At 42.4% G+C, this 27,131-nt stretch overlaps 1 protein-coding gene across 50 annotated transcripts in view; it reads right to left on the bottom strand.

Annotated features, from left to right (window-relative positions):
• LOC117246674 (ankyrin-3-like) overlaps positions 1-27,131 on the bottom strand; it is a 235,944-nt gene that overhangs the window by 60,944 nt on the left and 147,869 nt on the right. For 28 of the 50 annotated variants that reach the window (XM_078163045.1, XM_078163061.1, XM_078163054.1 and 25 more), the window contains exons 18-26: positions 26,414-26,611; positions 23,228-23,326; positions 22,842-22,940; positions 22,587-22,685; positions 22,228-22,323; positions 19,840-19,912; positions 19,322-19,381; positions 13,934-13,969; positions 4,088-4,211 (exon numbers count right to left, since the gene is read on the bottom strand). In XM_078163045.1, coding sequence (XP_078019171.1) covers positions 4,088-4,211; positions 13,934-13,969; positions 19,322-19,381; positions 19,840-19,912; positions 22,228-22,323; positions 22,587-22,685; positions 22,842-22,940; positions 23,228-23,326; positions 26,414-26,611 — 884 coding nt within the window. Of the gene's footprint in view, positions 1-4,087; positions 4,212-7,430; positions 7,609-13,933; positions 13,970-19,321; positions 19,382-19,839; positions 19,913-22,227; positions 22,324-22,586; positions 22,686-22,841; positions 22,941-23,227; positions 23,327-26,413; positions 26,612-27,131 lie in introns of those variants that run through there. The other 22 variants (XM_078163060.1, XM_078163056.1, XM_078163057.1 and 19 more) reach the window with 4 other exon arrangements.

The raw sequence follows: 27,131 nt of genomic DNA, 5'->3' as shown, positions 1-27,131 counted from the left end.
GTATCAAATAAGAATGTTACCTTACATCTGATTTGAGGGATGGGACGTCTCTGTAGTGCCACAACGCTTCATTTATAACAGTATGTTGTGACACATTTGACCTTTTTCAAAAAAAATGCAGCTCCTGTGATGTGCATATTTAACTTGGCCATGTTGCCATTTTAATAATATTTGGATTAACTGCGCAGCCCTACCATTAAAGCAGTTTTAATGGTCGTAAACGTACATGTTTGTCTGACGTGTACACACCTATCTGAGGAATAACAGTGAGATTATTCTGCACTGTCCATTACATGACTCTAAACTGATGAAGATGACATCAGTTCAGGTCCCTGGAAGCTCGATGAAGGAGTTCTCCACACAGAAACCAAAATGATGCAAAGCTCCACCTTTGTGGCTAACCCACAAAGACCCAGGCGTTAATGGTACGGTCACCATCACAGTCAAACACGGAAGCAAACACAACAGGCTCGTCTCTTACAAGCAGGGAAACACAGCAGAACTGTTTTCAGCTGAGAGTAAGACCACACACACACACACACACACACACACACACACGTGAACGACACAGCGCCTGATGTCGACACACATTAGTGTTAAAAACATAAGGTAAAAACCACAGTTAGTAGTCAAACATACACAGTACATATGTATCACACTGGACCACAGAGCAGCGACTGGAGTCTGGGGTGTCGGGGGAGGGAGAGGGGTGGAATGGGTGGGGTGGGGGAGGTAGTGGGGGAGGCCTCTTCATGCCTTCAGCCTTACCTGACTTTGGGACTAACATTAAGAACGGACATGAGGAGAGAATAAAAGATCATGAACAAACAGAGGAGTGGAGAGACAGATGCAGAGAGGAGAAAAGCCAGGCTGGAAGAATGATGCTGCCAGATGCTGACTGTCTGTCTGTCTGTCTGTCTAACTGTCTAACTGACTGTCTGTCTGTCTAACTGTCTAACTGACTGACTTTGTGTCTGACTGACTGACTTGAAAACTGACACAATGAGCAAAAGAAATTGCTGAGTCAGGTTTGTGGGTTCATCATTATGAGCATCCTCCTTCACATGACAGTCTTTTGCCTTAAAAATGTTGATTAGTGCGGCCTTAAGGTGGATTAATACTTGTGTCAGCTTGATGCAGAGCCTACGCCGTACCCTACGCATGAGGCATACGCCGTTGTGAGGATTTGCAGTTACACCTCCAAAACACTAGTCCGCGGCAGTACTATAAAGTTTAGCTGATTCAAAACACACATTAAACATGGCTTAATAGAGACAGTTTCAAACACAAGTACACAAATCAGCTTCACTATAACTCGCAGCATTCACAGACAAACACTTGTCTTTATCTGGACACATTTTCCCCACAAATACAACATGCTAACGTTATTAGCACAAGCCTATGGCATTTTACATTGTATAAATTAGCCTAGCAGCTAGCGAACAGTTTCTCTACTCATATGAAGCCAGGGACAACAGCAACATTTAACAAAGGTAACGTTACAAAATCCGGCTCCATTACAACTCACAAGGTTCACTGACAAAACAATTGTCTTATACTAAACACGTTTTTACAAACAAATACAACATGCTAACGTTATAGAGTGTGCCAGGGCTGACGTCAAAACCTGGAAGTTTAGCATAGCGCTGGTTCCCGGAAGAGAAAGTAAATGTGATTTTTGCATTGCGTTTTGGATTATGTCAGAAAATAAGCTCCGTGGTGGCTAACACAAGTTTATGATACTTACAGGTTTTGTTCAGCGAGATAATCTTCACATATGAACACCTTTCATACCGCATTTGAAGCTTAAATGCGATCGCCAGAAGTAAAAAGCTAACGTTAGGCTTTAACGGACTACATGACTACTCCAAGGTCACATGACTCTTGACGTCACCGCCACTAAGCTTTCAACTGACTTCGGCCGCTTTATTTTAAAAACATTGTGTAATGGGGAAATCGGACTGTTTAAGCTAAATAAGAAGCTGTAATGGCGGACTGCCAGCACTCTCGCCTGTTCGGGGGTGATGACGTTTAATGTCCCCGACAGAGTTTGTAGTTGTATTGAGCAACTTGTTAGCAACCGCCTTTTTTACGACATGTAAAAGCTTCAAAATTCACAAGTAGGGTATTTACTGACGTGTTTTATGTCGCAGAAAAAAACCTGAAACTCGCTTAAGCTTTTGTTAACCACAGACCTTATTTGAGGCATTTTACCAAAATCCCATTCAAAAAATGTATTGACTTTTAGACGAGAGAACCGGAAGTGCTAAAAGCGCTAACGGAGTTCCGGGTTTACTGGCACACTCTATTAGTACAAGCCTATGGCATTTTACATTGTATAAATTAGCCTAGTGGCTAGCAGAGATTTCCTCTGCTCATATGAAGCCAGGATAAATCATACACAAGACTGAAAATGTTATTTTTGTGGAGGCTTTATTGTCTTCACAATTTATTGTTTCTTATCTGTGAAATTAAAGTAAGTTGTTTCCACTGAGGGAAATGGTTTCAGCTTACAGAAACAGACAGGAAGTCTGCGTCGGCCTGACGTGGGGAGGTGCACGTCAGGCTACGGCGTAGGCTCTGTGTCGACGCAAAAGTATAAATCCCGCTATTAAGGTGAAAACTTGACTACAACTCCCAAGAAGCCTTTCTGTAAGAAACATCCAGTCATAGTCCTAAATGAAACTCAGTGCTTGCTGAATTCACTAGGCATGAAATGATCTGAATTGTCTGAGTCTCTTATTCACATTCACTGTCTTTGCCATAGCAACAGCAGCTGAGGCACATGGGTACTGTAGTATTTTGAGCAATAGGAATATTGCGAATAACATTTAAATAAAACATTAAAATGGTCTTTTAACTGCCTCTGGACCGGGCGGCTTGTCCCACATCACAACTTTATATTGGATATGCATGTTTTACTTTTTGTGATGTTCAAAAGGAAAATGAAGTAACATGTTAAAGAGTTTTATAACTGAAAAACAGACATACATGACATAAATACAACATAGATAATTCACTTCCTAAACTGACTGAACTGGAAGAGATGTGAACCCCCTCCTACAGCACAATTTGTTAAATCAATTCACACACACACACACACACACACACACACACAAACACACACACACACACACACACACATCCCACCCCACTCAAACAGAGTGTGTTGATGTAACCCAGGGCTCAGGGCCATGAAATCGAACATGTTTCTAATTTCCTGTGGCTCAATGTCCGTGTGTGTCACTGCTCAGATATTCAATAACCCCTCCCTCTGCAGCCGCTTGCACAAGTGTCAATATTTTTGTGTGAGCGAAAAAGTTCAACAGCCACAGAGAGCGAACTATGACCTCCTGGTGGTGTGAGGAAAATCTGTGTGTCGGGGGTCAGAATAACGTGAAGCCTGGATTTAAAACAAAAGACATTAACAGAATATTTTAAAAGATTTTTGTTACGATGTCACTTATAAGCTGGAAACAACATGATTAAGCTTTGACAGTCTCCATATACGCTGCTGCTTCCTGTCAAAGATTACACTTTGCTTTTTTTGGTCAAGGTTTTCTCTTTTTTTTTTTAATTTAAAAAAGCAGGTGACAACTTCCTGTTTTGCGCTGCATCATTTACTTTACACGATTTTAATGAGGAATCCTTCAACCACCTGATCTGTGTTTTACAGACGCAGTCACACCAGAGACAGGCAGTAATGAGCTGTAATAACATCAGAGCAATACCTTCTGTGGGACCTTGAGCCGGGGAGACAGGTGTTGAAAGTGATGTGCAATTCATGGAGCTATCTGCAGCTGCAATCCATTCATTTTGGATTCGCCCGTGACGGTGGAGCAAAACTAACAAGCTACAGCAGCTCCGTCTACTGTGGATTCTTTGTGTCTCTGTTGGCTACAACTGTCAGGACGGTTGCTATTTGTCAAGGTGTGAATCTGAGTGTCAAAGTTCACCAGAAATTTTGCAGTTTGAAACGTTGGTGTGACCGGGCCTTTACACATCAACAATGTCAACACTACAGCAACTACCTTAACAAACATATAAACAGTCATGATATTGACGTGTCATGGTGTGCCTCTCTTACCTCTGTGACCGCGCACCGACGCTGAAGCCCATGTAGCCCTCCTGAGGGAGCGAGTCGTCCCCCAGCTCCCGCAGGTCCTGGGGGGCCAGATATTTGTCTGTGTCCCCCGTCATCGCATCGTCACCTGCCGGACGGAAACACACAGGGATGAAGAAAGGTCACAGAAAGAACGTGATGTATTGTCTTTACATCTTTTTACGAATATCTGCTTCTCTCTGGTGTGTGTGACCAGTTTAAAACCAGTGATTATCTAACTACAAAGCAGGGAATCTGTCTGTCCTTCCAGTATCTCAAGAACCATTCATCTGATCTACTTCACACTTGGCGGGTGTATTCCTGGGGACCCGAAGAGGTGCAGTGTCGAATACGGTGCAATTTGGATATAAGACACGTTCAATATTAATAAAATTTGAATAAACGAGCAAACAGCTCTTGTGGCTAAAACACTGGTGTTTCTGACCACGAGTAGCCGTGACTTGGGTGTGTTTTTGTTTGCCATTCTACCGCTAATTTAATACACACTCTACTTTAACCATGGTGATAACACCATTAACGTTACCGTTGGCAACACAGGGCCAACCTCTGCTGATTAATCCATGCTCTACTTTATAACTGCGGTGGTAACATCGAAGTACGGAAATTAATACATCTGTTAAGTGTATTTTTAACTGTGTTTCTGACCTCAAGTAGCCGTGACTGGTGTGTGTTTTTCACAGGTGGATTTAGTATTTTGGGGGCCCCGGGCAGACGCCATTGTGCTTGACTTTTACTCTTTCTCTAACTGGGAATGTTGGTTGATTATTGGCAGTGGTAGAGGAAGTACTTTTTTTTGTCCTGAAGCAAAACTCGTCTGTGTCTCGTCCTACATTCAAATTTTTACTTGAAATATTTGACGTTGTTTTCATAAACCTGGGCTGTCTATGCAGGAGAAAGACGCAAACTGTTTTGAAACTGGTGCCACATGACCAGAGGAAACTCAGAAAGTTCTATGGCACTCGCTTTGCTTTTTCTCAAGAGGCAGAAATCCTACAACTGCCAGAACGCTGGTGGGTCACGTCTCATATTACAGTTAAATGGTGCTAAAACATGTTTCCGAAAAGATCTGAGTTGGGAAATAGGGGACACAGTGCCAGAATCTCAGTTTATATTTGATAAATGCTGCTTAGTTTTAGGTTTGACTTGAGTTTGGTCTGCATTTGAGAGAGAGAGAAAGAGGGGCGGGTCTGTCTCCTGATCCACTTCTATACTCTTCGTGTCCGTGTTGGTGATACAAAAATGTAGAAATGCAGCCTGTAGTTCGAGCAACAAGGTTTGCATCATGTGCATCAACTGGCGAAGTTTCGCTTGGAGACGATCAACGAGATCTAGGTACAAGTTAAACGGAGGGCAGTTTACCACAGGTCATTTACACATACTACCCACACTGTTACGATACAAAGCTGGTTGAAAATCAGTGAAGTATTCCTTTAAAGTGAGGAGGAAAAGAGAGGCATATCAGTAATGTGCTTAAATTTACTTAACCTCTGTTCAATGTTGAGCTTTTAATTCTAATATAATGCTAGATAATTTAATAAATAATAATGCATCATACCGTGAAACTTCAATTAAACGCGCAGTCCCTTTTACTAGCCCGGTGTAGCTACACAATTTGACAAATAAAGGCCTGTCTCAAATAGAGGCCTGGTCTTGTAATAAGTAGTTCATTTTTAGAGAAGTTCTTTGGATGTGTAAAACAGGTTGTTGGCTACTCACTTGAGCTAACATTAGTTAGCTGTTAGCTTGGTTAGATTCTCCATAATTTAATCGTTCAGTTAATTTTCTAAAACCATGAGCGCCAAAGCATAATTCATTCAGATTTACCGCCATGACGAAAGAACAAGTGGTGACTCTCTACCTCTAAAAGTCATAAAGTCAAATGATGTGTCCATTCTTTGATTACCCTGTAAGTTATTCATATTCCTTTATTCTGAAAGGGTCCTCAGATCAAAAGAATCAAACAGATCTTTCACCAAAATGAATTCAAGTTGTGAATATTGTTTTAACAGGATAAAGAGGTGTCGTAAAACAAGTGTCATAACTCTTGTTCTCTCTTTGATGCTCTGTCTGTCGGGGCTAGATCAAATGAATTATTAATATTTGACATATTATCTGAAGCCTAATTTTTCTACATGTAATATTCATACTGGTTTAAATAAACAATTTGATGGTATGTCCCCATGTTTACTGAGCAACAGTTTTGTGTGAAAGGAATTGTCCCAAATATAAGCCTGCTGATTTTAGTTATTCAAGCAAATAATACCTCGGGCTACTGATTTACGGTAGTTTTACAGTAATTTAATTGTTATATTTTGTGAGTGAAATCTGAATTTGTAACCAATTGGGAAATTTCATTAGCTATTTCAGGGTACACTGAGTTAGATTAGCAAGATAATTCAATATTTTTCAGGTAAATATTATAATAAATCTAAGAAAGTGCAGTTTTGAGTGTTGAACTTGTTTGTACGAGCAGAAACACACAGTGCAAGCAGTTGGTCCGTTCTGACCAGGCATGTTTTAAACCAGCGCTGCACCAGTATGAATACAAATGTAAAATGTTTGCCTACTCTCCATCTGCGTGCAGACCATAACAGAGCAGCTCTTTTAGACAGACAGATCAATGCAGCCTCTGGCCAGAGGCTGTTTTCCAGTTCAGCTGTGGTCCAACAAAACACACAAACAAACGTCTCTGCTGCCACTAAAGCCTTTTTGTCCCAGTGCCCAGATGACACAAACATGTTAACAGTAAAGCCTGCAAACAACAAACAGTGCTGCTGTCAGTAACTTCATGCGTCAGGTTAGTTTGGTGGTTTACATCTACAGAAAGTGACCGACCACACACTCATGTAGAAGACGTTTCCAGTAAATAAAAACACTTCACACACAGCAAACACAAACAGATCATTAAAGCCATAAAAAAAGAAACTGAAACATACGTTACAGGAAAACAGTGAGCAGCATGTTATTCCCCTTAGAGTTACTGTAGATGATGAACTGATGACCGCAGGGTTGAAAGAGCGAAGGCAGGAGAGGAGGAGTTAAAAAGGCTGAGAGGGGAGCAAGTGCATGCAGGCAGAGGGACGAACAGAGGAAAGAAAAGGAAGGCATTCCACAGACCACAAAGCACCGGAGACCCCCGCCTCACCCTCCTGTCCCCTCATCCCCTGCTGCTACAGCACCCCTCCCCCCCTCCAAACTTTCTCCCCTCGCACTTTACAGACCCCATCTGGACACATTCCAGCCCATTCACCGGGACCCTCGTCTCATTTCAGCCTCCAAACCTCCTCCTGGCCGAGCCGCCACTCACCTCCTGCTTTAAAGCACTTCATCCAGCCTAAAGTCCAGTTTGCAGGATTCACACCTTCAGCTAACTTTTCTCCAACTTCCTTCAACTCTCTGTCGCTCCCTCCGTGCTGCACACACACACACACACACGCACACACACACCCACACACTGCCTGTCTCTCTTTCACAGCCCGATGCTCACACAAACAGATCAGCTTTCTCCCGCCTACCCACCCTGCTCTAGGATTATCCAGTGTGTGTGTGCATGTGTGTGTGTGTGTGTGTGTGTGTGTGTGTGGGACAGACACCTAGAGCTCACTGCAGGACAGAAATAGTAAGTGGGTGTGTGACTCAGACTAAGTTGTCTAACATCTAAACTCTACCAACGCAGCATGTATAGAGCACAGTATCATCCTCGCTGCTCTGCTTCACCATTTATTTCCCTTCATGTTTTGTTTGTGTGTCGTCTTGTCTGTCTGTCTGTTTCTCGCTCTGCCTGTCTGTCTGCTTGTTTATCTCTCCATCTGCTAAATAGCACAGATTCTTCGCTGTCAGTGTTTCACACATTACTTCATCCTCTGCATCTTTCAACCTCCTGCCGCTTCCGTGTGTCAACTCACACGTCTACCTAACAACGTCTGCTGTCACCTCCAGAAGAGTGATCGCAGGAATTCACAGTTCTGCAAAGGATTTCCTCAAAACGACTCCAGATGGGTTCACACAACAGAATCTGTCTGCTTGTCTGTCTTTACTAGTGTAGCTATCCTATTAAGAATACTTTACCCACAAAATGTATCTGGGCACTGTCTAAGGGTGTTTTTCAGCCCTCTGAAGCCTAGTTCACATTACACAATTTTCAAGGATCTTGAGAGCCACCTTGGGTCGGAGGTGAGTCGGCAGATAGTCTGCCACGATGAGTCCTCATGTGTGAACAAGCCTACGAGCAAGTCGCCCCCTCGTCTGTGACTGGGACTGGATATCTGGCATGCTAGAAAACTGGAGAAGTCTGACATGACTGACAAAGAGCATCAGCCAATGAGAGGCGGGATACGTCCCACGTCAGCACGCAGAGGGACGGAAGAAATGTGAGGAGGACAAGCCGCAGGGTTGCCAGGTTCGCTTATTAGCCGCGACTTTGGGCTTGTTTTTTTGTAAAGTCACTTACAAATATTGGTAGTTGGGTTTCGTTTTTTTGGGCTTGTTTCTAAAGTGGAGTCGCTTCTTTTGGGCTTGTTTCCATAGCACTGGTTGCTTGTTTCTCTCCCAAGATCTGGCAACACTGACAAGCCGGCAAGCAATGACAACAATGGCGGCGTCCACAGGATCACGGGGAGCGCGTTGTGTTTGGACCCAGGCCCTGGAGGCAGATCTGATTCAACACTGGGTTGAATATCCAGTTTGGTGACGTCACCGCGGTATCTGGGGCTCTGTCGGCGAGGACTCGGTGGAGAAATCTTCTGGTGTGCACACACAGGTCGTAATGAAGTTGCCGAGACTCCCGATGACAGAAACACACGTCACCAGGTATGAACTCTCAAAAGATTACAATAGTCTCCGCGACGCAAAATCCGCGTGGAAATCGTGTAATGTGAGCTAGCCTTAAGTGGACTCTGAGCTGTGACTCAACATGTTTTGCACATATGTGAACACTCCAAGAGAACTCAGAGCCCTCTGAAGCGAACCGAACTCAGACCACCTTGGGAGGTTCGCTTCAAGTCTGCTTCAAGTCCACAGTGCGGTTCACTTAACCTGTGTCTTGTGAACACAAAGGGCTCCAGGTTCGCTTTGCTCTTTGGCGTGTATTCAGCCCTCTAAATCACATGCTGTTGCACTGGGACGCTTGAAAAAACAGGCGAAACCACGTTGGCCTGTAACACTTGCAAGAACGCAGGACCAGGAGTAGTTTGGTCCACGGAAGATACTGCACGTCTCCAGATGTGGAATGTAGAATACATCAAACGGCAACAGTCTACAGCAGTCCTCTTTCTAATGAACTGACAATCAGTACGTTTACATGCACGCAGTTGGTGAGCTAAGCTCATAGCTCGGCTAATGAATCAAGTTGGACTTCTCGTCTTGTCTGAGTATACATGCAGAAGGGAAAATCGAATTTCTGACCAAGTACGTCTGACTGTATCCTTTTTAATACAGTGCATATTGAACTAGTTCCGGTTGACCCGAAGAGGAAGCTAGCTGTCGGAGCATGAAGTTTCCTCGTCCGTCCAGAAGCACTTCTTCTGCTTCTCAGTCGCCATGGTGTTTGTTTGTTTGTTTGTTTTTCAGGGAGGTACTGCACTGCTATATATTGATCTGCTGCTGCTACGTCGTCTCCTCCTTCTTCCGGGTGAAAGCTTGCGAAAAAAAAAGGTGGTGCATGTGCAGAATGCTGAGTCCCACTCCAGTCGGACTGAGTGGATACATGCAGCAGTACTTCCATTCTCAATCGAATTATCTGGGTGTGTTAGTCGAGCTACGGATAGTCCAATTTCAGTCGGACTAAGCTGACGCATTTAAAAGTCCGGTTTCAGCCACACTAAGCCAATAACTCGATCCTCTCAAGCTGCATGTAAATGTACTGACTGTGGACACAAGAAGAACTGAGCCCCTTTTGTGTTGGTCCAGTTTTTGATGCACTTTAAGAGGACTGAGTTAGGTTCATTTAAAAAGGACTATATGTGAAAACACCCTTAGATGACAGGTTGAATTTTGAATCTTGAACACTGACGGCATCTGTAAGAAGGCAAACCAACGCCTGTTCCTTTTAAGGAAGTTGAGGAGTTTCGATGACAAGTTGGACAAAGTGGTCAAGTTGTGCTGTAAGATCACTGGTGTTACATTCAATAACCTCCAGCATCTGTATGAAGAGAGGGTCACCTCTAAAGTTCGGTCTATTGTCTCAGACTCTCAACATTCCCTCCATGTTGGGTTTCAGATGCTTCCATCAGGGCGGAGGTTTTGCCTCCCTAAATGCAGCACTAAGCGTCACAGATCGTCCTTTGTCCCGTCTGCTATCACTTATCTTAACCAGCGGTGACCACTAATCGTCCATGATTTACCCCTGACAGTGTGTGATTCTGGATTCTATGTGTTTTGTTTTACTTATGACTACTGTCTATATCTCAAATTGCCCCCCAGGACATTTAAGTTTTACCTTACCTTGTATATCGATCTCTCGCCCTGTGTTATGCTGAATTTGTACATTTCTTACTTGCATGCCTCCATGGTGAACATGGAGGGTCAATCATACAGCAGTGATATGTGTAACTAAATTGATAAAGATGGATGCTGCTGTTTTTTACCTCTGCCCATGAGGTCATGTTTTCAATTTGTTTCTTTGTTTGCAGGACTATAAAAAAACTACTGAGCCAATTTGCATGAAACTTGGTAAAAAGGTGCAGCATGGGCCGAGGAAGAACTCATTGAAGTTTGGACTGGATCTGAATTACATACATGAATTATTTTACACTTTCATTAACATGGTGAGACGGGGCATTTGGCCTTGGCTGAGGGCTGCACCGTCCCAGGCTAGTTCTATATTAACTTTGCAGCACTGTGATTCACCAGGCTGCACATTGCGTGTTTGCACTTGTGACATAAGCACGTTGTTTTAACTGTAGCGTTGGAGCCAGCCACATTGCATTTCACTACATTGCATTTGCATGTTGTTTTTCAAAGGGCACTGTTGGGTCTCAAGAATCAAGTCAAGGCTCAAATTCTCATAAGAAAACTTACAAGTCAGTGTGCAAGTCTTTCAGGTCTGACTGCGGAACATTTAAACAACATAACACTGAATGTTTTTACATTCAAGGGTCAGGTCAAGTCCACAGTAAGTCATGTCTTAAGGCCTTTACACCCCGGGGATGTGATGAGTGAACAACATAAAAATGCAAAATACTTGCACCTGCAAATATTTCGCATCCAAACTGTTTACTGCTTTAGTTTGGCAGCGATGCAAATATGCGGCAACTGGGATCTTGCTGACCTAAAGTATCGTCCAGCAGTCTGTCTGAGGTAAGATGCTGTGTAGCCTGAGCAACTGTTAACTATTCTGTTGAGTTTCCTTTCAGGGAAAAGCTCTGACTTTGAGTCCCTTTTGCTGAACAGTTACGCAGAGTATATGTGTAGGGCTTTTATTGTGAAAGGTATGAACGGATATGAACTGATATGGGCCGCCTTTGTCAAGGTTGTATTGGTCTGTTGTATTGGTTCGGACCAAAAACGCTCTTCAGAAACTCCAAGTTGTTGTTTAATCATCCTCGTTGTTCGTGGTGCAAAAGCTCAGAAAAATTTATTTAAAAAATTGACGACGCTTTATCCTACATAACAGATTGAAAAAATATATTGATGACAAATTAAGTCTCAACTTAGTCTGATGAAGTCAAAGCGTAAACCTACTGGTCTACGAACACTGAAGCCCTCTACAAGACCGGCCAGAGCCGCCTCTATTTTCTGAGGAGGTCCTTCAACATCTGCCGGACAATGCTAAGGATGTATATGAGTTTGTGACGGCCAGTGCTCTCCTGTTAGCTGTTGTGTGCTGGGGCAGCAGGTTGAGGGTCGCAGACGCCGACAGAGTCAACAACTGATTCGAAGGTCAGTAACGTCATGGGGTGAAGCTGGACTCTCTGGTGGCAGTGTCAGAGAGGAGGATGCTGTCTAAAGCTCTTTTCAAATAGGAATTGTGCAAATTTGCAGGAAAGTCCAATCAGTCTTTTTTCAGCATTGGCAGTATAAAAACAAAATCAGGGAGTGCAGCAAAATACCATCTACCTACTTTTGTTTATACAGAATGCGCCTTTTTCGGGGCAATAGGGGGCGTGAGCAAGTAACAAAACGTGTAGCTCAGAGTGTGACGTAAACAGTGATGTGGGAGGGAAGCCGCGGCTGGTCAGTCCTTCGGCGATTCTCTCATAAGTCGGCCCGTTCTTCACCGCTCTCGTCATCTGACGGTTAATGGCCTCTTTGTTTGCGAGGACAAAGAGGGCGCGCAATTCCTTGTCTCCCCAGTTGCTCATCTTTACAGTGTCTGTCAGGTTTGTGTTTCCCTTTTGCTACTAGCTGCTCGCTAATTCCTGCTATCAGCTGTTTTCTGTTTATCCACCGCCAGTGGGTCACACGTGCGGCGTCATCAACAGCTCCTCCCACAAGTCATCAGCAGCTCCTCCTGTGGCAGAAGGCTGCCTTGTTCTTTTTATACCACAAAGGTTCTGCTAATATGTCTACCCTATGAGGCGGAAAATTTGGCACCCCGGATCAACTCGCCAATCCGGCTCTGTGTGTCTAAACGCTCGCAGCTTGCCGGCAAAACGGCCCGAATTTTGCCAAAAATCTGGCAGTGTAAAAGGCGCTTAAGATTCGTGTCATCTTGGACAATGTCTCCCAGCCACTCCACGATGTGCTGGTCCAACACAGCAGCACATTTAGTGACAGACTCCGTCCCCAAGATGCACCACAGAGTACCACAGGAAGTCGTTCCTGCCTGTCGCCATCAGCCTGTACAACTCCTCCTCCCTCACAGTGTCAGACGCTAATTCAACATACAAAGCACATTTTTCTTCTTATTATTATTATTCTATTCTTGTTTTACTCAATTGATGTAATTGCAATTTAATTTTCACATTTACAGCGTAAAAACAGTGACGATTTATATTTTATTCTTAATATTTTTAATATCTTAAGTACTATCGTTAAACACTGTAGCATAATGCACATTCACTTTTATTTTAAATTCACATTTTCACTTCTATTTTATTGCTTTGTATTTATGTACGTCTATTTCATACTCTTATTCTTACTACTTATAATTATCTATTCTTTACATCAGAGTGACAAATCATAATTTCCCCTCGGGGATCACTAGAGTATTTCTGATTTCTAATAACTGCTCTTCTTTTATTTTTAAATATTTTCTCTAGCTAGTGTGTTATAATTAGAATATAAAAAGTCAAAGCTATGGACCAGCATTAAAGGGACGAAGATTAAAACATAAGACAGATTTTGGGTCATCGTTAAAAAGCAGCACTGGAAACATTTGATGAAGTGCGACATCAGTTTTTGGAACATGCAGAAAACTTGGCATCTAAAATGAGCCAGCATGTGGTCACTATGTTATTGCCTTATAAACAGTTAAGTTATCTTATGATTCAGATTTTATATCCACGCTAACCACATATTAATTTACTTTACAACTGTGGAAAAACTCTCAGCAGTTTATAACAGACTGCAGAGGGTTTGTGGGTCGTCCGGATTTAGATCACGGACTGTGTGTGTGTGTTATTGGAGACGTTAACCATGTCTGTTACGCAGCTGTGTGTGTGTGTGCGTGCCTACAGTTACACTTGATGTATTTTTAGACCCGAAATTAAAGATGGGACACTCGACTCACGCAAAACAGCAACAACTTTTGTGAAGGCAAACGTGCACAGAAATATACAGAATGAGTTTAGTTCATGAGTGTAGCTGCAACACGTCAGACTGTGGGTTACTGGAGTTAGTTACAGCGACATCACCGTACTCTGGACTCACAGGAATAGCTGATGGAGATGTTTCCAACATCCACCTCTGTTCAAATAAAGCAGAAATATACCTTTTCATCCCTTTGGAACAACTGCAATATTTCTTAATCATGCACGCAGGAATATTAGTGACACAGAGCCTGTTTACATTTTACTTTTCTGTCATCAGCTCAGCACATCTTCAGAGAAAGACTAAATATTGAAGTACAGAGCCATAACTCATGGGTCAGACCCACACAGGCCGGTATATGTAGACATCTACTGTGACATTATACTGCATTTCTATATTGTGTTAAATCTAAATGGCAGCGAGCAGAAGTCTCTGATCGGTACAGACTATAGTTCACCTGCTAATCTCATTATATCTGTCCATTCAGTTACATAAAGGAACACTTACTCAGTTACTCGCCCCGTGTTACGTTGAATCAGCAAAGAAAATGTTTTTTTCTTGCATGTCCCCACGGTGAACGAAGAATCCAAAAACAGAGAAAATTCTCGATGAATTTAAATACCGTAAAACTTCAATTAAAAGCTTAATTCTAATTTAACACCCACTCCCTTTTACTAGTGACAAATAAATGCCTGTCTCTAATAGAGGCCTGGTCTGGTTGCCAAGCAGTTGATTTTTATGGAAGTTCTTTGGATGTGTTAAACAGGTTGTTGACTACCAACAACTAAATATAAATGTTTAAACTTTTGTCAATATGGAGATGCTGCATATTGTTAGCTCGGTTACGGCCTATTTCCACCAGATGCGTGTTGATTGCGTCTCCGCTCTGGCACGGCAACGGAGCCGATAGGATTCAATTCTAGTCAATGTGTGTGTTTCCACCGGCTGCGGCTGTGCTGCGTTCCGGCTCTGTCTCAGCTGAGGCACTCCGGAGCCCTCCACAACAGATACGCAGGACTTCTATTTTTGCTGCACGCCAGAGCACAACGTAGCAGTTCAGCACAGAGCAGATCGTGCGGGGCAGGAAGTCATGCACAGAAACAAAATAAAACATCCGGTTAATTTTCAAAATAAAATACACAGTGTTCCCAGCGGATCATATTTCCCTGCACTACACCTTGAAAACTACATAATGGGCAGAGGCAGGCCTGAAGTCAACATTTCAGAGGTTTTCAGACGTCATTTCACCCCGTTGACACCATGGACGAGGAGATGTTAATCATGGCAGTGCACCCGGTGGGTGTTGACGGACGGCGGAGCACGCAGTGGATAACCAGCGCTGCCGTTCCGCAACGGACACGCATCCAGTGGAAATCCGGTGTTAGATTCTCCACGAATCAGTCGTTCAGTTCATTTTACTGGAACCATGAGCACCACAGAAGACTTTAATGCATTTGCATTTACCAGCATGATGAAAAACCTTCCTCAGAAGCTGTCATTAAGTCAGAATATGTGTCCACTCCTTTAGTCCGTAAGGGTCCTCAGATCAAAAGAATCAAAAGAGTTTTTGATTTAATCCAAGTTGTGATTGTTTTATAACACATCTTTGCTGAGCAACAGTTTTGTGTGAAAGGAATTAAAGGCCTGTCCCATATATAAGTCTGTTGAGTTCAGTTATTTAAGCAAATAATAGCCCGGGCTACTAATTGAAGTTTTATGGTAAAAGGAGTTCACAAAAGCTGGAAAGCCCGTGTTGAACCAATCAAGGTTGGGTGCTGCGGATTCGCTGGCCAGTCATTGCGTCGAACCCTCAAACTCCTTGGAGTAAAAGGTCAGCTGTGCAAAAGAACCGTCAAAAACATCCTTGAGGCTGTGGATCCGGAGGGGGGATCCATGAAGTAGTGGGCCACTTGGACACAAGTCGGGGACTGATCACCCCCCGGCTGGGTCGCCCAGGTGAGGGTGAGAGACAAGTCGTGCAGCGTCTGTGCCCCTTGTATTTCAGTCCTGAGACTATTTATGCAGAAGTGTTTTAATTTTTAATGTTTTTAATGTTGTAGCAAAAACAGTGATTAATGAGATGTGGATAATACTGCATGACTTGTGTGAGAGTTTGTAAACAGATGTTTTAATACAGTTTTTGGATTCTTCGTTCACTGTAGAGGGATGCAACAGTTTTCCTCACAAATTCAGTGTAACACCAGATGACTGATTGATACCTAAATAATTATTTTGTGGTGCAGTATTTCTTTAGCCGCTGTGGAGAGGTAAACTTCTGTCGAGGAAATGTATATTTCTGCAGGCTGCTGACATTTAGCAGCTATAAAAACTGGAATGTGCATTAAACATGTGACTGCCTGAAACTGAAAGCAACCATTCTTTACCATCAACACAGACTTTAGCAAAAATGCTGCAGGGCGGAAATGAAACAAGCTATTGATTGAAAAGACCTCAATATATCAGTTTCTGGTTTCTTTCCTCCCCCCAGTCTCATTAGACAGAGTGAGTGACTGAAAAGTTCAAGTTCAGCTGCTTTTTAGCCTCACTAGAGACCGAGAGAAAAGAGATACACACACACACACACACACAGCAGCTGACACCATGTTTGCTTTGGCTCGAATGTGTGAAACTACAATGGAAGCGTCACTGACAAGCCCTCTGAAGACAAAGGGTCAAGTGTGTGTGTGTGAGCCGTTTACTTCGCTGTGTGAAAAGAAATCTGTCACACACGCCACAACGCCATATGCAGACAGTTGGCATGGCAACCAGGAGAGAAAAAAGGGCATATTCCCTGAATTTCGGTGAATGGAAATACTGGATGCTTTACAGCGACACAGCATGAGAGAGTGGGAGCGGGAAGCAGCAACTGAAAGTGCTGAAGTACAGCATGATGTGTCACATGTGTACAGTGCGACGGTTTGGGACTACGCTTGAAAAAATTAATCAGAAAAACTGTGATTTAAAAGCTTGATAGCCTTGTAGAAAATACAGCTCAGTCGCCAGATAAGAAAATGTTGGCTTTGTACGTTTCAGAAAACCACTGCATGTTTCATATGTGTCATATCAGCATTTCAAAATGGACACAATATATGAGCTGACTCTGTCACTGGGAAGGTGGATGGTGTGACCTCTAGGTGAGAATTACAAACAACAAAACCGGTTGTTTTTAGCAAGTCCTCCTTGTGTTTTCACTGTGGATAGTGCCCAAAAAAAAGGTGGTTCCTGGCAAGATTGTGCCACGAAAAGTGTTTGATTTTTAAAGAAACCTCGCTAAATATCCAGCTGGGATAGTGCAGTTGAGAATGGTTGGTTTATACTGAGACCTTGCTGAATTTACTGCCGGGATAGTGTCGGGAAAAGTGGTTGTTTTTTACCGAGACATCACTACATTTCCGGCCAGGATAGTACCACGAAAAGCACTTGCTTTATATCATAACATCGCTGCATTTCCAGTGGGGATGGTGCCAAAAAGTGGTTGTTTTTTAAAGAGACACCTCGGCATCTACAGCCAGGATAGTGCCACAAAAAGTGGTTGTTATTTTACTGAAACACTGCTGTGTTTCCTCCCAGCATTGTGCCACAAAAAGTGGTTGTCATTTACCAAGACATTGCTGCGTATCCTAATGAAAAAGTACCACAAAAAGCAGTTGTATTTAACCGAGACATAACTACGTTTTTAGCTGGGATAGTGCCACGAAAATCGTTTGCTTTATACCATATCATCACTGCATTTCCGATGGCGATGATGCCAAAGAGCAGTCGTTTTTTACCGAGACATCGCTATGTTTCCAGCCAGGATAGTGCCACGAAAAGCAATTGCTTTATATCATAACATCGCTGCATTTCCAGTGGGGATGGTGCGGTTGTTTTTTACAGAGACATCTCGGCATCTACAGCCAGGATAGTGCCACCAGAAGTGGTTATTTTACTGAAACACTGCTGTGTTTCCTCCCAGCATTGTGCCACGAAAAGTGACTTTTTTTTTTTTTTTTTACTGAGACATCACTGTGTTTCCTACGGAAGCGTATTGCATTCACTTGACAAATAAAAAAAAAAAAAAAAAAATCTGTTTTACTGAGTAATTTTTTCTGATTTTTCGGAGTAATTTTTTATTTTTCTGTTTTTCAGTGTAATTTCTTCATTTTTCATGGTAATTTTTTTTTTCTGTTTTTCAGCGTAATTTCTTCTGTTTTTTCAGAGTAATTTTTTATTTTTCTGTTTTTTAGTGTAATTTTTTCATTTTTCGTGGTAATTTTTTTTCTGTTTTTCGTGGTATTTTTTTCTGTTTTTCAGTGTAATTTTTTCTGTTTTTTTTGTGGTAATTTTTTTCTGTTTTTCATGGTAATTTTTTTTTTCAGTTTTTCAGTGTAATTTTTTCTGTTTTTTGTGGTAATTTTTTTTCTATTTTTCTGAGTATTTTTTTCTGAGTTAAGAGAGCAATAGAACAGACACTTTCATTCCTTTCTTGAGAGCTCGATATAATGGAAGCAAACATGACCCGCTTGTTTAGTTTAATCCAGTTTTACTTTGTTCTGGGGTTGAGACACTGGGAGAAACTCTTGTCTCCAAGTCATATAGATGGCATTATCATTAGTTTGTCGACTTTACGTGGGCACTTTAAGACTTTGCGGTTGTTCAGATGAAAAGCCCATTCAGATCTGCTGGACATTGCAGTGTTTCTCCAGTTGTCAAGTGAATGCAATACGCTTCCGTAGTTTCCTGCCAGGATTGTGGCACAAAAAGTGGTTGTTACTTACCAAGACATCACTGCGTATCCTAATGGAATAGTACCACGAAAAGTGGTTGTATTTTACCGAGACATCACTACGTTTTCAGCTGGGACAGTAAAACCAAAAGTGGTTGTGTTTTTACCGAGACATCACTGTGTTTCCTGCCAGAATTGTGCCACAAAATGCAGCTGTTTTTTACAGAGATATGGCCACGTTTCCTGCAGCTTTTTAGCCTCTAAAGGCAAGTGTTTTAAATCTAAAAGTGATCTTTTTCAAACCATAACCATGCATTGATCTCAGCCTGTGAAGCTTTTTTGTGGCTGTCCAGCCCAGTTGTGTTGGTGTGCAGGTATCTCCTCTGCCGTCCTTTCTTGGTTGTAAAGATAAACTTTTTTGTTGCTCTACATAGGCGCAGTTTCACAGCAGCCAAAAGACTGTGCCTAAACCTCACCACGTTAACCACAGCACTGTTGAAACGTAATCTTTCAACATATCCGCCTCATAATAATGTACAATTGTGACGTATCCATGGTTTGCAGAAACACGCAGTGCCAATGTTTACCCTGACAACTGAGTTGAGATACAATACCAGTGATATCGCCCAAACCATCATGATATTTCACTATATTAAATGACACAAAGAACATATAAATCTTGACACCAAAGACAAAGAGAAGCCACAGATTGGAAATGTTAAGAACAGAGGACGACATGCAGAAAGAGGTGTGAAAGAAGTTAAGAGTTAAAGAACAAAAAGATGAAGAAAGATGAAAAATACCTTCTTCCACATCAGATATATAGTCCTCTGTGATCATTTCGGGGACATTGGCTTTACAGACTGTGTGATTGGGATGGAGGAGAGGGTTAGAGAAAAAAAGGGAACCAAAAATATGGGAAAATCATATTTATAACAAAATTAAAGGCAAAGAAAGAATTAATAACTGATGAATGAATAATCGTTCGGAGGCTGGATGTGTCACTTTGGAAAGAAAGGCTTAAATCACGATTGAAGCTAAAATGTCAAATGATGAAATAAGTTAATGACGGGAAATAAAAAAGCTCAGCAGCAACAACAAAATAACTGTTTCCATGACAACAGTGGGGAAATATGGCAACCACAGGAGCACAGGGATCTCATGCTATTCCAGCCCCGAAAGCCAAATATGACTCAACCTGAGATTTTACAGACGTCTCTCCAGGATTTAGTGACGAGGACAGGTTGTGTGAGGAGAACAATCTGATGGAGTTAAAGTTAAACTGACTTTAACATCAATAAGCTGTGAAGTGAATCTTTACCTTCATCGTCGGACATGTCCAGCACCTCGTTCATGGTCTCTGGGACGTTCATCTTGTGCTTCTCTATCACCGTCTGTCGCACAGAAACACCATCCAAACAGTCAATGATCACAGAAAGCTAGAAAGCAATTATTCACATAATGACCAGCATGAACAGAAACAAAGATGGAGGAGTGGAATCATCTGGACTTTAATGGCTCACATGGCAAATTTCCACAATAATTATCCAGTCAGTAGAACTTTACGGTTTCTCTGTTAAACACTGCTTTCATTCATTACTTCCAATTGCTTCCACTTTGATGTTTATTTTTTTTAAAATCTGTTTTAAGCTACCGTGAAATTACAATCCAACACAGATGTTTCGTATTAAAAACCTACCAGGAAGGAGAGGGTCTGTGCCCTTTGAGCCACTGGGAGGCTTTTATTGTGAAGCAATACTGCAGGTAGTCTCCTCGACACCAGCTTAATTTAGAAAGGCAAACTAGAGCTGAGTGCAAGTAATTAGTGAGAGCATTTCTAACAACTAGGCATTGACAGAATAAGCAGATCTGAAAACAGGGAGACATATGATAAAAAACAAGTTATATATAAACTTAAAAAACTTTAACGTACACCAGTGGTTCCTAACTGGTTGGTCGTAGTCCAAAAGTGGGGTCCCAGGTCCATTCAGCAGTGATTTTCCAACACAGAGCTTTTATTTTTAAGGGCTGTTTCCTGCTGTAGAGTGAGTAACTAACAGCTTGACAAACTAGCTCAGCGACATGGCCAAACACAAGTGTGACGCTAAGAATATTAAACAGTGCGGACCTTGACCTAATGACTAAGAAGGGGAGGAAATGGTCGGGTTTGGGGACCTCAGAATTGCGTCTCTGCGTTACGCAGATGATGTGGCTCTGTTTGCTTCATCACACCGTGACCTCCAGCATGCACTGGGGCGGTTTGCAGCCGAGTGTGAAGCAGCTGGGAGAGAGTCAGCACCTCCAAGTCTGAGGCCATGGTTCTCTGGCGAAACTGGTGGATTGCCCCCTCTGGATTGGGAGATGTTACTGCCTCAAGCGAGGGAGTTCAAGTATCTCGGGGTCTTGTTCATGAGTGAGGGTAGAATGTTTGAGATGGATCAGCGGTTTGGTGCAGCATCTACAGTGATGTGGGCGCTGCACCAGACCATCATGGTGAAGAGGGAGCTGAGCCAGAAGGCGAAGCTTTTCGATTTACCGGTCCATCTACGTCCCAGCCCTCACCTATGGTCATGAGCTCTGGGTAGTGACCGAAAGAATGAGGTCGTGGATACAAGCAGCCAAAATGAGTTTCCTCTGTGGGGTGTCTGGGCTCAGCCTTAGAGATAGGGTGAGGAGCTCGGACATCCGGAGGGAGCTCGGAGTAGAGCCGCTGCTCCTTCATGTTGAAAGGGGTCAGTTGAGGTGGTTCAGCATCTGATCAGGATCCTCCTGGGCGCCTCCTGTTAGAGGTGTTCCAGGTACGTCCCACTGGTAGGAGGCCCCGGGGCAGACCCAGAACATGCTGGAGGGATTACATATCTCGTCTGGCCTGGGAACACCTTGGGGTCCCCCAGGAGGAGCTGGAAAGTGTTGCTGGGGAGAGGGACGTCTGGGGTGCTTTGCTCGGCCTGCTGCCCCCACGACCCAGCTTTAGATAAGCGGATGAAAATGGATGGATGGGTGGTGAAAGCCATCCCCTGATTAACTCTCATTTTGAAATGAGCTTTAAGAGTTTGGCGTTTTGCCTCGCTATATGTGCGTTTTTTCAGTGCTTTGTCTGCAGTTTTAATACTTTACTCTCGGGTGTGTGCTGCTTATAGTTTGGCACCTGGTCACTAATATTTTAAAAGGACCAACCTCACCTTAGTGCCCCGCTAAGAAACATCCCTAACACAGCAAAATAAGAACAAAACAAGAATTACCGCCTCATGTTTGTATACTTCCATGAGCCTGAACGTTGCAGTCACAGTTTACATCCATGTCTGTACGAACTCATGTGTAGCTATGATAGTAGACGATCCTTTAAATATGGGTGTTGCTGTACAGAAACTACAAATTCTAACATATGGATGCTTCACAAACATCTTCAACCTGACAGCACCTGGACATTTGTGCCAAGGGTAGGCACAAAGGCCCAATAAAACAAAAAAATACCGTTTTAAATCACGACCTCAGCTGCTATTTGAGAATTTATGGAAAGTTCATGTGGACATTTTTCAGTGTGTGGTATATAAAAAGAATTCGGATGGAAGTTAACATTACTAGAAAATACAATAAGAAAACATTTCTAAAGCCAGTGTTTTAAATCACAAAAGATCTAAATAAATTTCAGTGAACCAGGCCCACGCATGATATGTTCAAATACAAACTCTCAGAAGCACATGCATACCTGAGTTGTCAGAGTTTCCTCTGTCACCACTTTGAGTGTGTCAACTACAGAGATGTAGCCGAGCCTCCTGGCGATGGACAGAGCGCTGTTCCCATTCTGGACAAAAAAACACAACACAACAAAACAGAGGTGAGTGATGGGATGGAAACAGTACGAGGTAATCAAAACTACTGCTCTTCTTTTGATCAACTTGACAAGGACTTGAGTGTCGACTAAAATCATAACCATCAAAGGTCTTTGATGCCTTGTGTTTAGACGAGTACAAAGTATTTGGTACTTTTGGTAGAATTTGGAAAAAGAGAACAGATTACAAGCTACAAACTGAAAATATCCAAGTGTGTGTGTGTGTGTGTACTGACAGCTGTGAGTTCGTTAGGCGATGCTCCGTGATGTAGCAGCAAGTTGATGATGTGTGTGTGTCCCTGCTGCGCAGCCTGATGGAGAGGAGTGTAACCGTTCTGCAGAGGAGGGAAATAAAAAGGTGAGAGTTAAATACATTTAATCTGCTCCCACAGACGTACACAGTCTGTCTGAGAATATGACACAGCTCAAATCTCTTCTGCTCACAGTTAAAGGAATAAACACACACACACACACACACACTGAATGGTTACCTTGGTCTTGGCGTTGACCCTCGCCTGGTTTTTCAGCAGGAAATTGACCATCTTCACATTGCCATAGTGACAGGCCACATGGAGAGGAGTGTATCCCAGCTGATGGTACAGAAAATCATTTTGGAATCAGAATCAGAAATACTTTAATGATCCCCCAAGGGAAATGTAATCCATTACTATAATGTACTATACTACAATACTTCTCAGCGACATCCTCAGATGACATGTCTTGTTCAACCAAAAGTCCAAAACCCAAAGATATTCTAATGACAGCAGTGTAAATCAGGGAAAATAAGCAAATCCTCAAATTTAAGAAGCAGTGAATATTTGGCATTTTGCTTAATAATCACTTGAGCAAAAGGACAAGAAGACACTTGCAGCGTTACCTTGGTCTCTGGGTCTATAGTTGCTCCCTGATTGACTAACACCTCAGCAACGTTGACTTTATCCTCCTGAGCAGCCAGGTGGAGCGGAGTCAGACCAGACTGAGGACACACAGACAGACAGTTAAATATACAGACTGAGACAGATTGAGTGATGAAAAGGTGTTGAATACAGTACACTCTAATCCAGAAGTCTGTGCACTGTGGTGACCAATAAACTGCTGCAGGACTGAGTCATAAAACCCTGAAATGAATTAGCATTTTAGCACTCCTGGTTCTCTCGTCTCAGAAATCATTGGGGTTTTTTTGGTTCGATGACTGAAGTAAGGTCTGTGGTTAACACACGGTTATGAGACTTTCACATTTTGTTCTACGTCATCAGTAAGTACTAGGGCTGCCCCCTTATAGTCAACCAAAGTTAGGCCCAATCCCATTTCTACCCCTTAAATATTCCACTTGGTATTGAGTGCCCTCGTTTGCGAGATAGCCCTTGATGAGGGAAGTGAGAAATATTTGGGTAGAGACCTTTCCCTAAGAAATCAGACACCACTTCCTGCAAATGGCGTGGCCGATGTGCAGGCATATGTCACACGTAGTAGCGACGCAATGAAAATGCCGGCTCCAGTGCTTGTGTTGTGGCGTGTGCTATGTTTATTCTTCTCTGTCTGATGAATCAACAATGAAGAAATGCTGAAAACAGGAGGCGCCTACGACGTCTTCTAGTTCTGATCGATTTTGTTCGGGTAAGTCGATTTGTTTAAATATTTTGACGCTGTGTTCAACCGAGTTGCTGATGAGTGTGCGCTAGTCCAACCATCTGTTGTTTGTATAGCCTACATTTTGATCATACAGAAACAAATTGTTTTCCACAACTTGCGGAAGTATGGAGTTAGATTTGTGTCTTTATTACATGCGAGAAAATAAATTATATGAGAGAAATAAAAATATTTGACACTGCCAGAATTCACACTGATAGCAAAAAATAATAATATTTGCGACTAAAAGAAGTTTTGAGAGAAAGTATTTTGTCATAGAATATAAAAAAATAATAATTTGAGATTTAAAAAATGATTTCACAGAAAAAAAAACTCTCAAAAGACTTTTTTTTTACTCTCAAATATTATTTTTTTGCTATTGAACAAAAAATCAAGGAGGTCTTGCTGTTTGTAAAAAAAATGCAGACAACCAAGGAAAAAATAAATAAATAAAAATAAAAAAAGAATAGGGGTTTTTTTTGCTATCAGTGTGAAAACATTCTCTCTCTCTGTCTCTCTCTCTCTCAAAAAAAAAAAAAAAATCGTTTCTCTCAAAACATTTTTCTTCTCTCTCTCAAAACCTAAGTCTTTGGTCTCGTGTCAGGATTTTGCTTTCGCTGCAAAAATAATGTCATGGGCGGGGCCACGTTCCTATTGGCCAGTCTCAATCGAATTGACAGCTGGGTGAGGATCGCCTTGGGAGTCGAATTCAGCTGAATCATTCATTATCTGTGTCATCATCTTACCCAAACATTGGAGTCTCCGCTCCCAAATAACGCGGCACATCTATGCAGGTGAATCCACCATGGTGGATGAATGATTCAGTTGAATTCGACTCCCAAGACGATCCTCACCCAGCTGTCAATTTGATTGAGACTGGCCAATAGGAACGTGGCCCTGTCCATGACGTTATTTTTGCAGCGAGAGCAAAATCCTGACATGAGAGCAAAGACTTAGGTTTTGAGAGAGAGAAGAAAAATGTTTTGAGAGAAACAATTTTTTTCTGAGAGAAAATGTTTTCACACTGATAGCAAAAAAATAATATTTGAGAGTAAAAAAAAAGTTTTTTTTCTGGGAAATCATTTTTTAAATCTCAAATTATTTTTTTTATATTCTATGACAAAATACTTTCTCTCAAAACTTTTTTTAGTCTCAAATATTATTATTTTTTGCTATCAGTGTGAAAACTTTTTCTCTCAAACATTTTTTTTTCTCTCATATCATTTATTTTCTCGCATGTAATAAAGACACAAATCTAACTCCATACTGAAGTTGCTGACTTCGCAAGGTGTTCTGGGAAATTCCATCTCCCACTTCGTTGAAAGTGTGGGTCGAAGCTCCCTTGGAATCTATGGCGGGTTTTAAGTGTTGGAAACCACTTCCACTACCTCATTTCTGTTTTGGGACACCACTAGCCTAAACGTGAACGTGCACAACCAAGTGCAAGTGAGTATTTCTAGGGAAGTGTGGGTGTTGGGACAGGCTCTTAGTCAACCAGGAAGGTCAACAAGATTTCATTGGTCGCTTTGTTGCAACAAACATGAAACGCTATCAGGAGCTGCGCCTTGTCAAAATAAATCAAAACCTATATGACTGGACCATGTGTGACTTTAATTTGAAAGGACATACACAGGAAGTGTCCACGCTCAGCAGTCAGATAGGAGTCAGGTTAATTTCCAGGGCTGGTACCTGCGGTTATTCCACAGGCTAGTTAATAACATGTCGGGCAGGAAATCCAAAGTGTGGGATCATTTTGAGAAGGTGAAGGACGAACCCAAGGTGATATGTAAACTCATCTTCATTGGTCGACTACAAACATGACGTATCATCTGAAACATGGAAGTAGCTACATGCCCATAAGCCCACAGCGTCATTAACAGGCGGCTCGCTCAGTGTGTGACGTGCACTTGTAGATAAAATATAGGCCTATATTAATGAAGGTTCATTAGTACGGTTTATATTTCTCTGTAATGTAGCACAGTGTTAACAATGTTACTGATACTATTCTTTCTCACACCTTCAACTCAAACCACCAAAATATATCATTTAATCATTACATTCATATCATGAACATGCGGGCGACTAGTCGACTAATGGACTTAAATGACGACTATTGGTCGACCAGGAAAATTCTTAGTCGAGGGGGCAGCCCTAGTGTGAGAAGTAGAAGTCATCAGAAGTATCATAAATGTTTGTTTGCTGCAGAGCTTATTTTCTGCAGTAATCTAAAATCCAATGGAAAAATTCCAGGGGCTTTTTGACGAGGGAATCAGGTTGACGCTAACTTCCTGGTTGGCCTATAAAAAAAAGGTCATCACTTTTGAAGCAAGGTGCAAGCCATTAAAAACAAGTTCATAGAACGCACAGAAAAACCACCATAAATATTACTCCCATGTCTACTTCTAAAACCCACACACCCGTACAGACGTCGTACCTTATTGCCCGTGTTTATCTGAGCGTCTCGAGCCAGCAGCAGCGTCACTATGTCCACGTTGCCTTCCTGTGCCGCCAGGTGCAGAGGCGTGATCCCCTGACGTGTCACCGTGTTGGTGGTGGCGCCGTACTCCAGTAACGTGGTGGTGATCTCCATCTGGTTCTTCTTAGCTGCGATGTGGAGCGGAGTGTAACCGTTCTGGGGACAAAGAAACAGAAGATTGTTTATTTTTAAATGTGCAGACACTTTGATGTGAAGCTTCCTGTTTCTTTCAACGACTAATGATTTCTTCTGTTCTTATTCAGCTGTTACTCAGAGGTGTTTTTGCTCTTTCAGTTGTCAGTCTGGTTGAACAGTTGCGCAGCATTTTATTCTCCGTGTACAAAACAAACCTTCATACAGAGTCACATCTATGTGTAAAGAGGCCTTTCTACAACCTGAGAGACCATTTAAAGATATGGATTAGTCCTCTGAGACATCTGACTGGACCCAATAAAGCTTTGGTGGCTGGAGATTCACTGTCACTGCCTGAAAACACAGACTAGTTATTGGGGCCTGGCTAATTCCAGTGGCAGCTCTTTCTGGATGGATGCTGTTAGAGTGGATCCAAGCGGCCAATCAGCTTCGCTCAGCTATAGTACACGGTGTAATTGCATGTGGGTGACTGAAACTAGGTCAGCCTGCTTTCACCCAGAGCCAGAGAGAGTGGGAGAGAGGT

This window comes from Epinephelus lanceolatus, chromosome 21 (genome assembly GCF_041903045.1).
Source record: "Epinephelus lanceolatus isolate andai-2023 chromosome 21, ASM4190304v1, whole genome shotgun sequence".
Taxonomy (NCBI): domain Eukaryota; kingdom Metazoa; phylum Chordata; class Actinopteri; order Perciformes; family Serranidae; genus Epinephelus; species Epinephelus lanceolatus.
The sequence above is the reverse complement of the archived record's forward strand: the minus strand, read 5'-3'. Positions and strand labels throughout refer to the sequence as shown.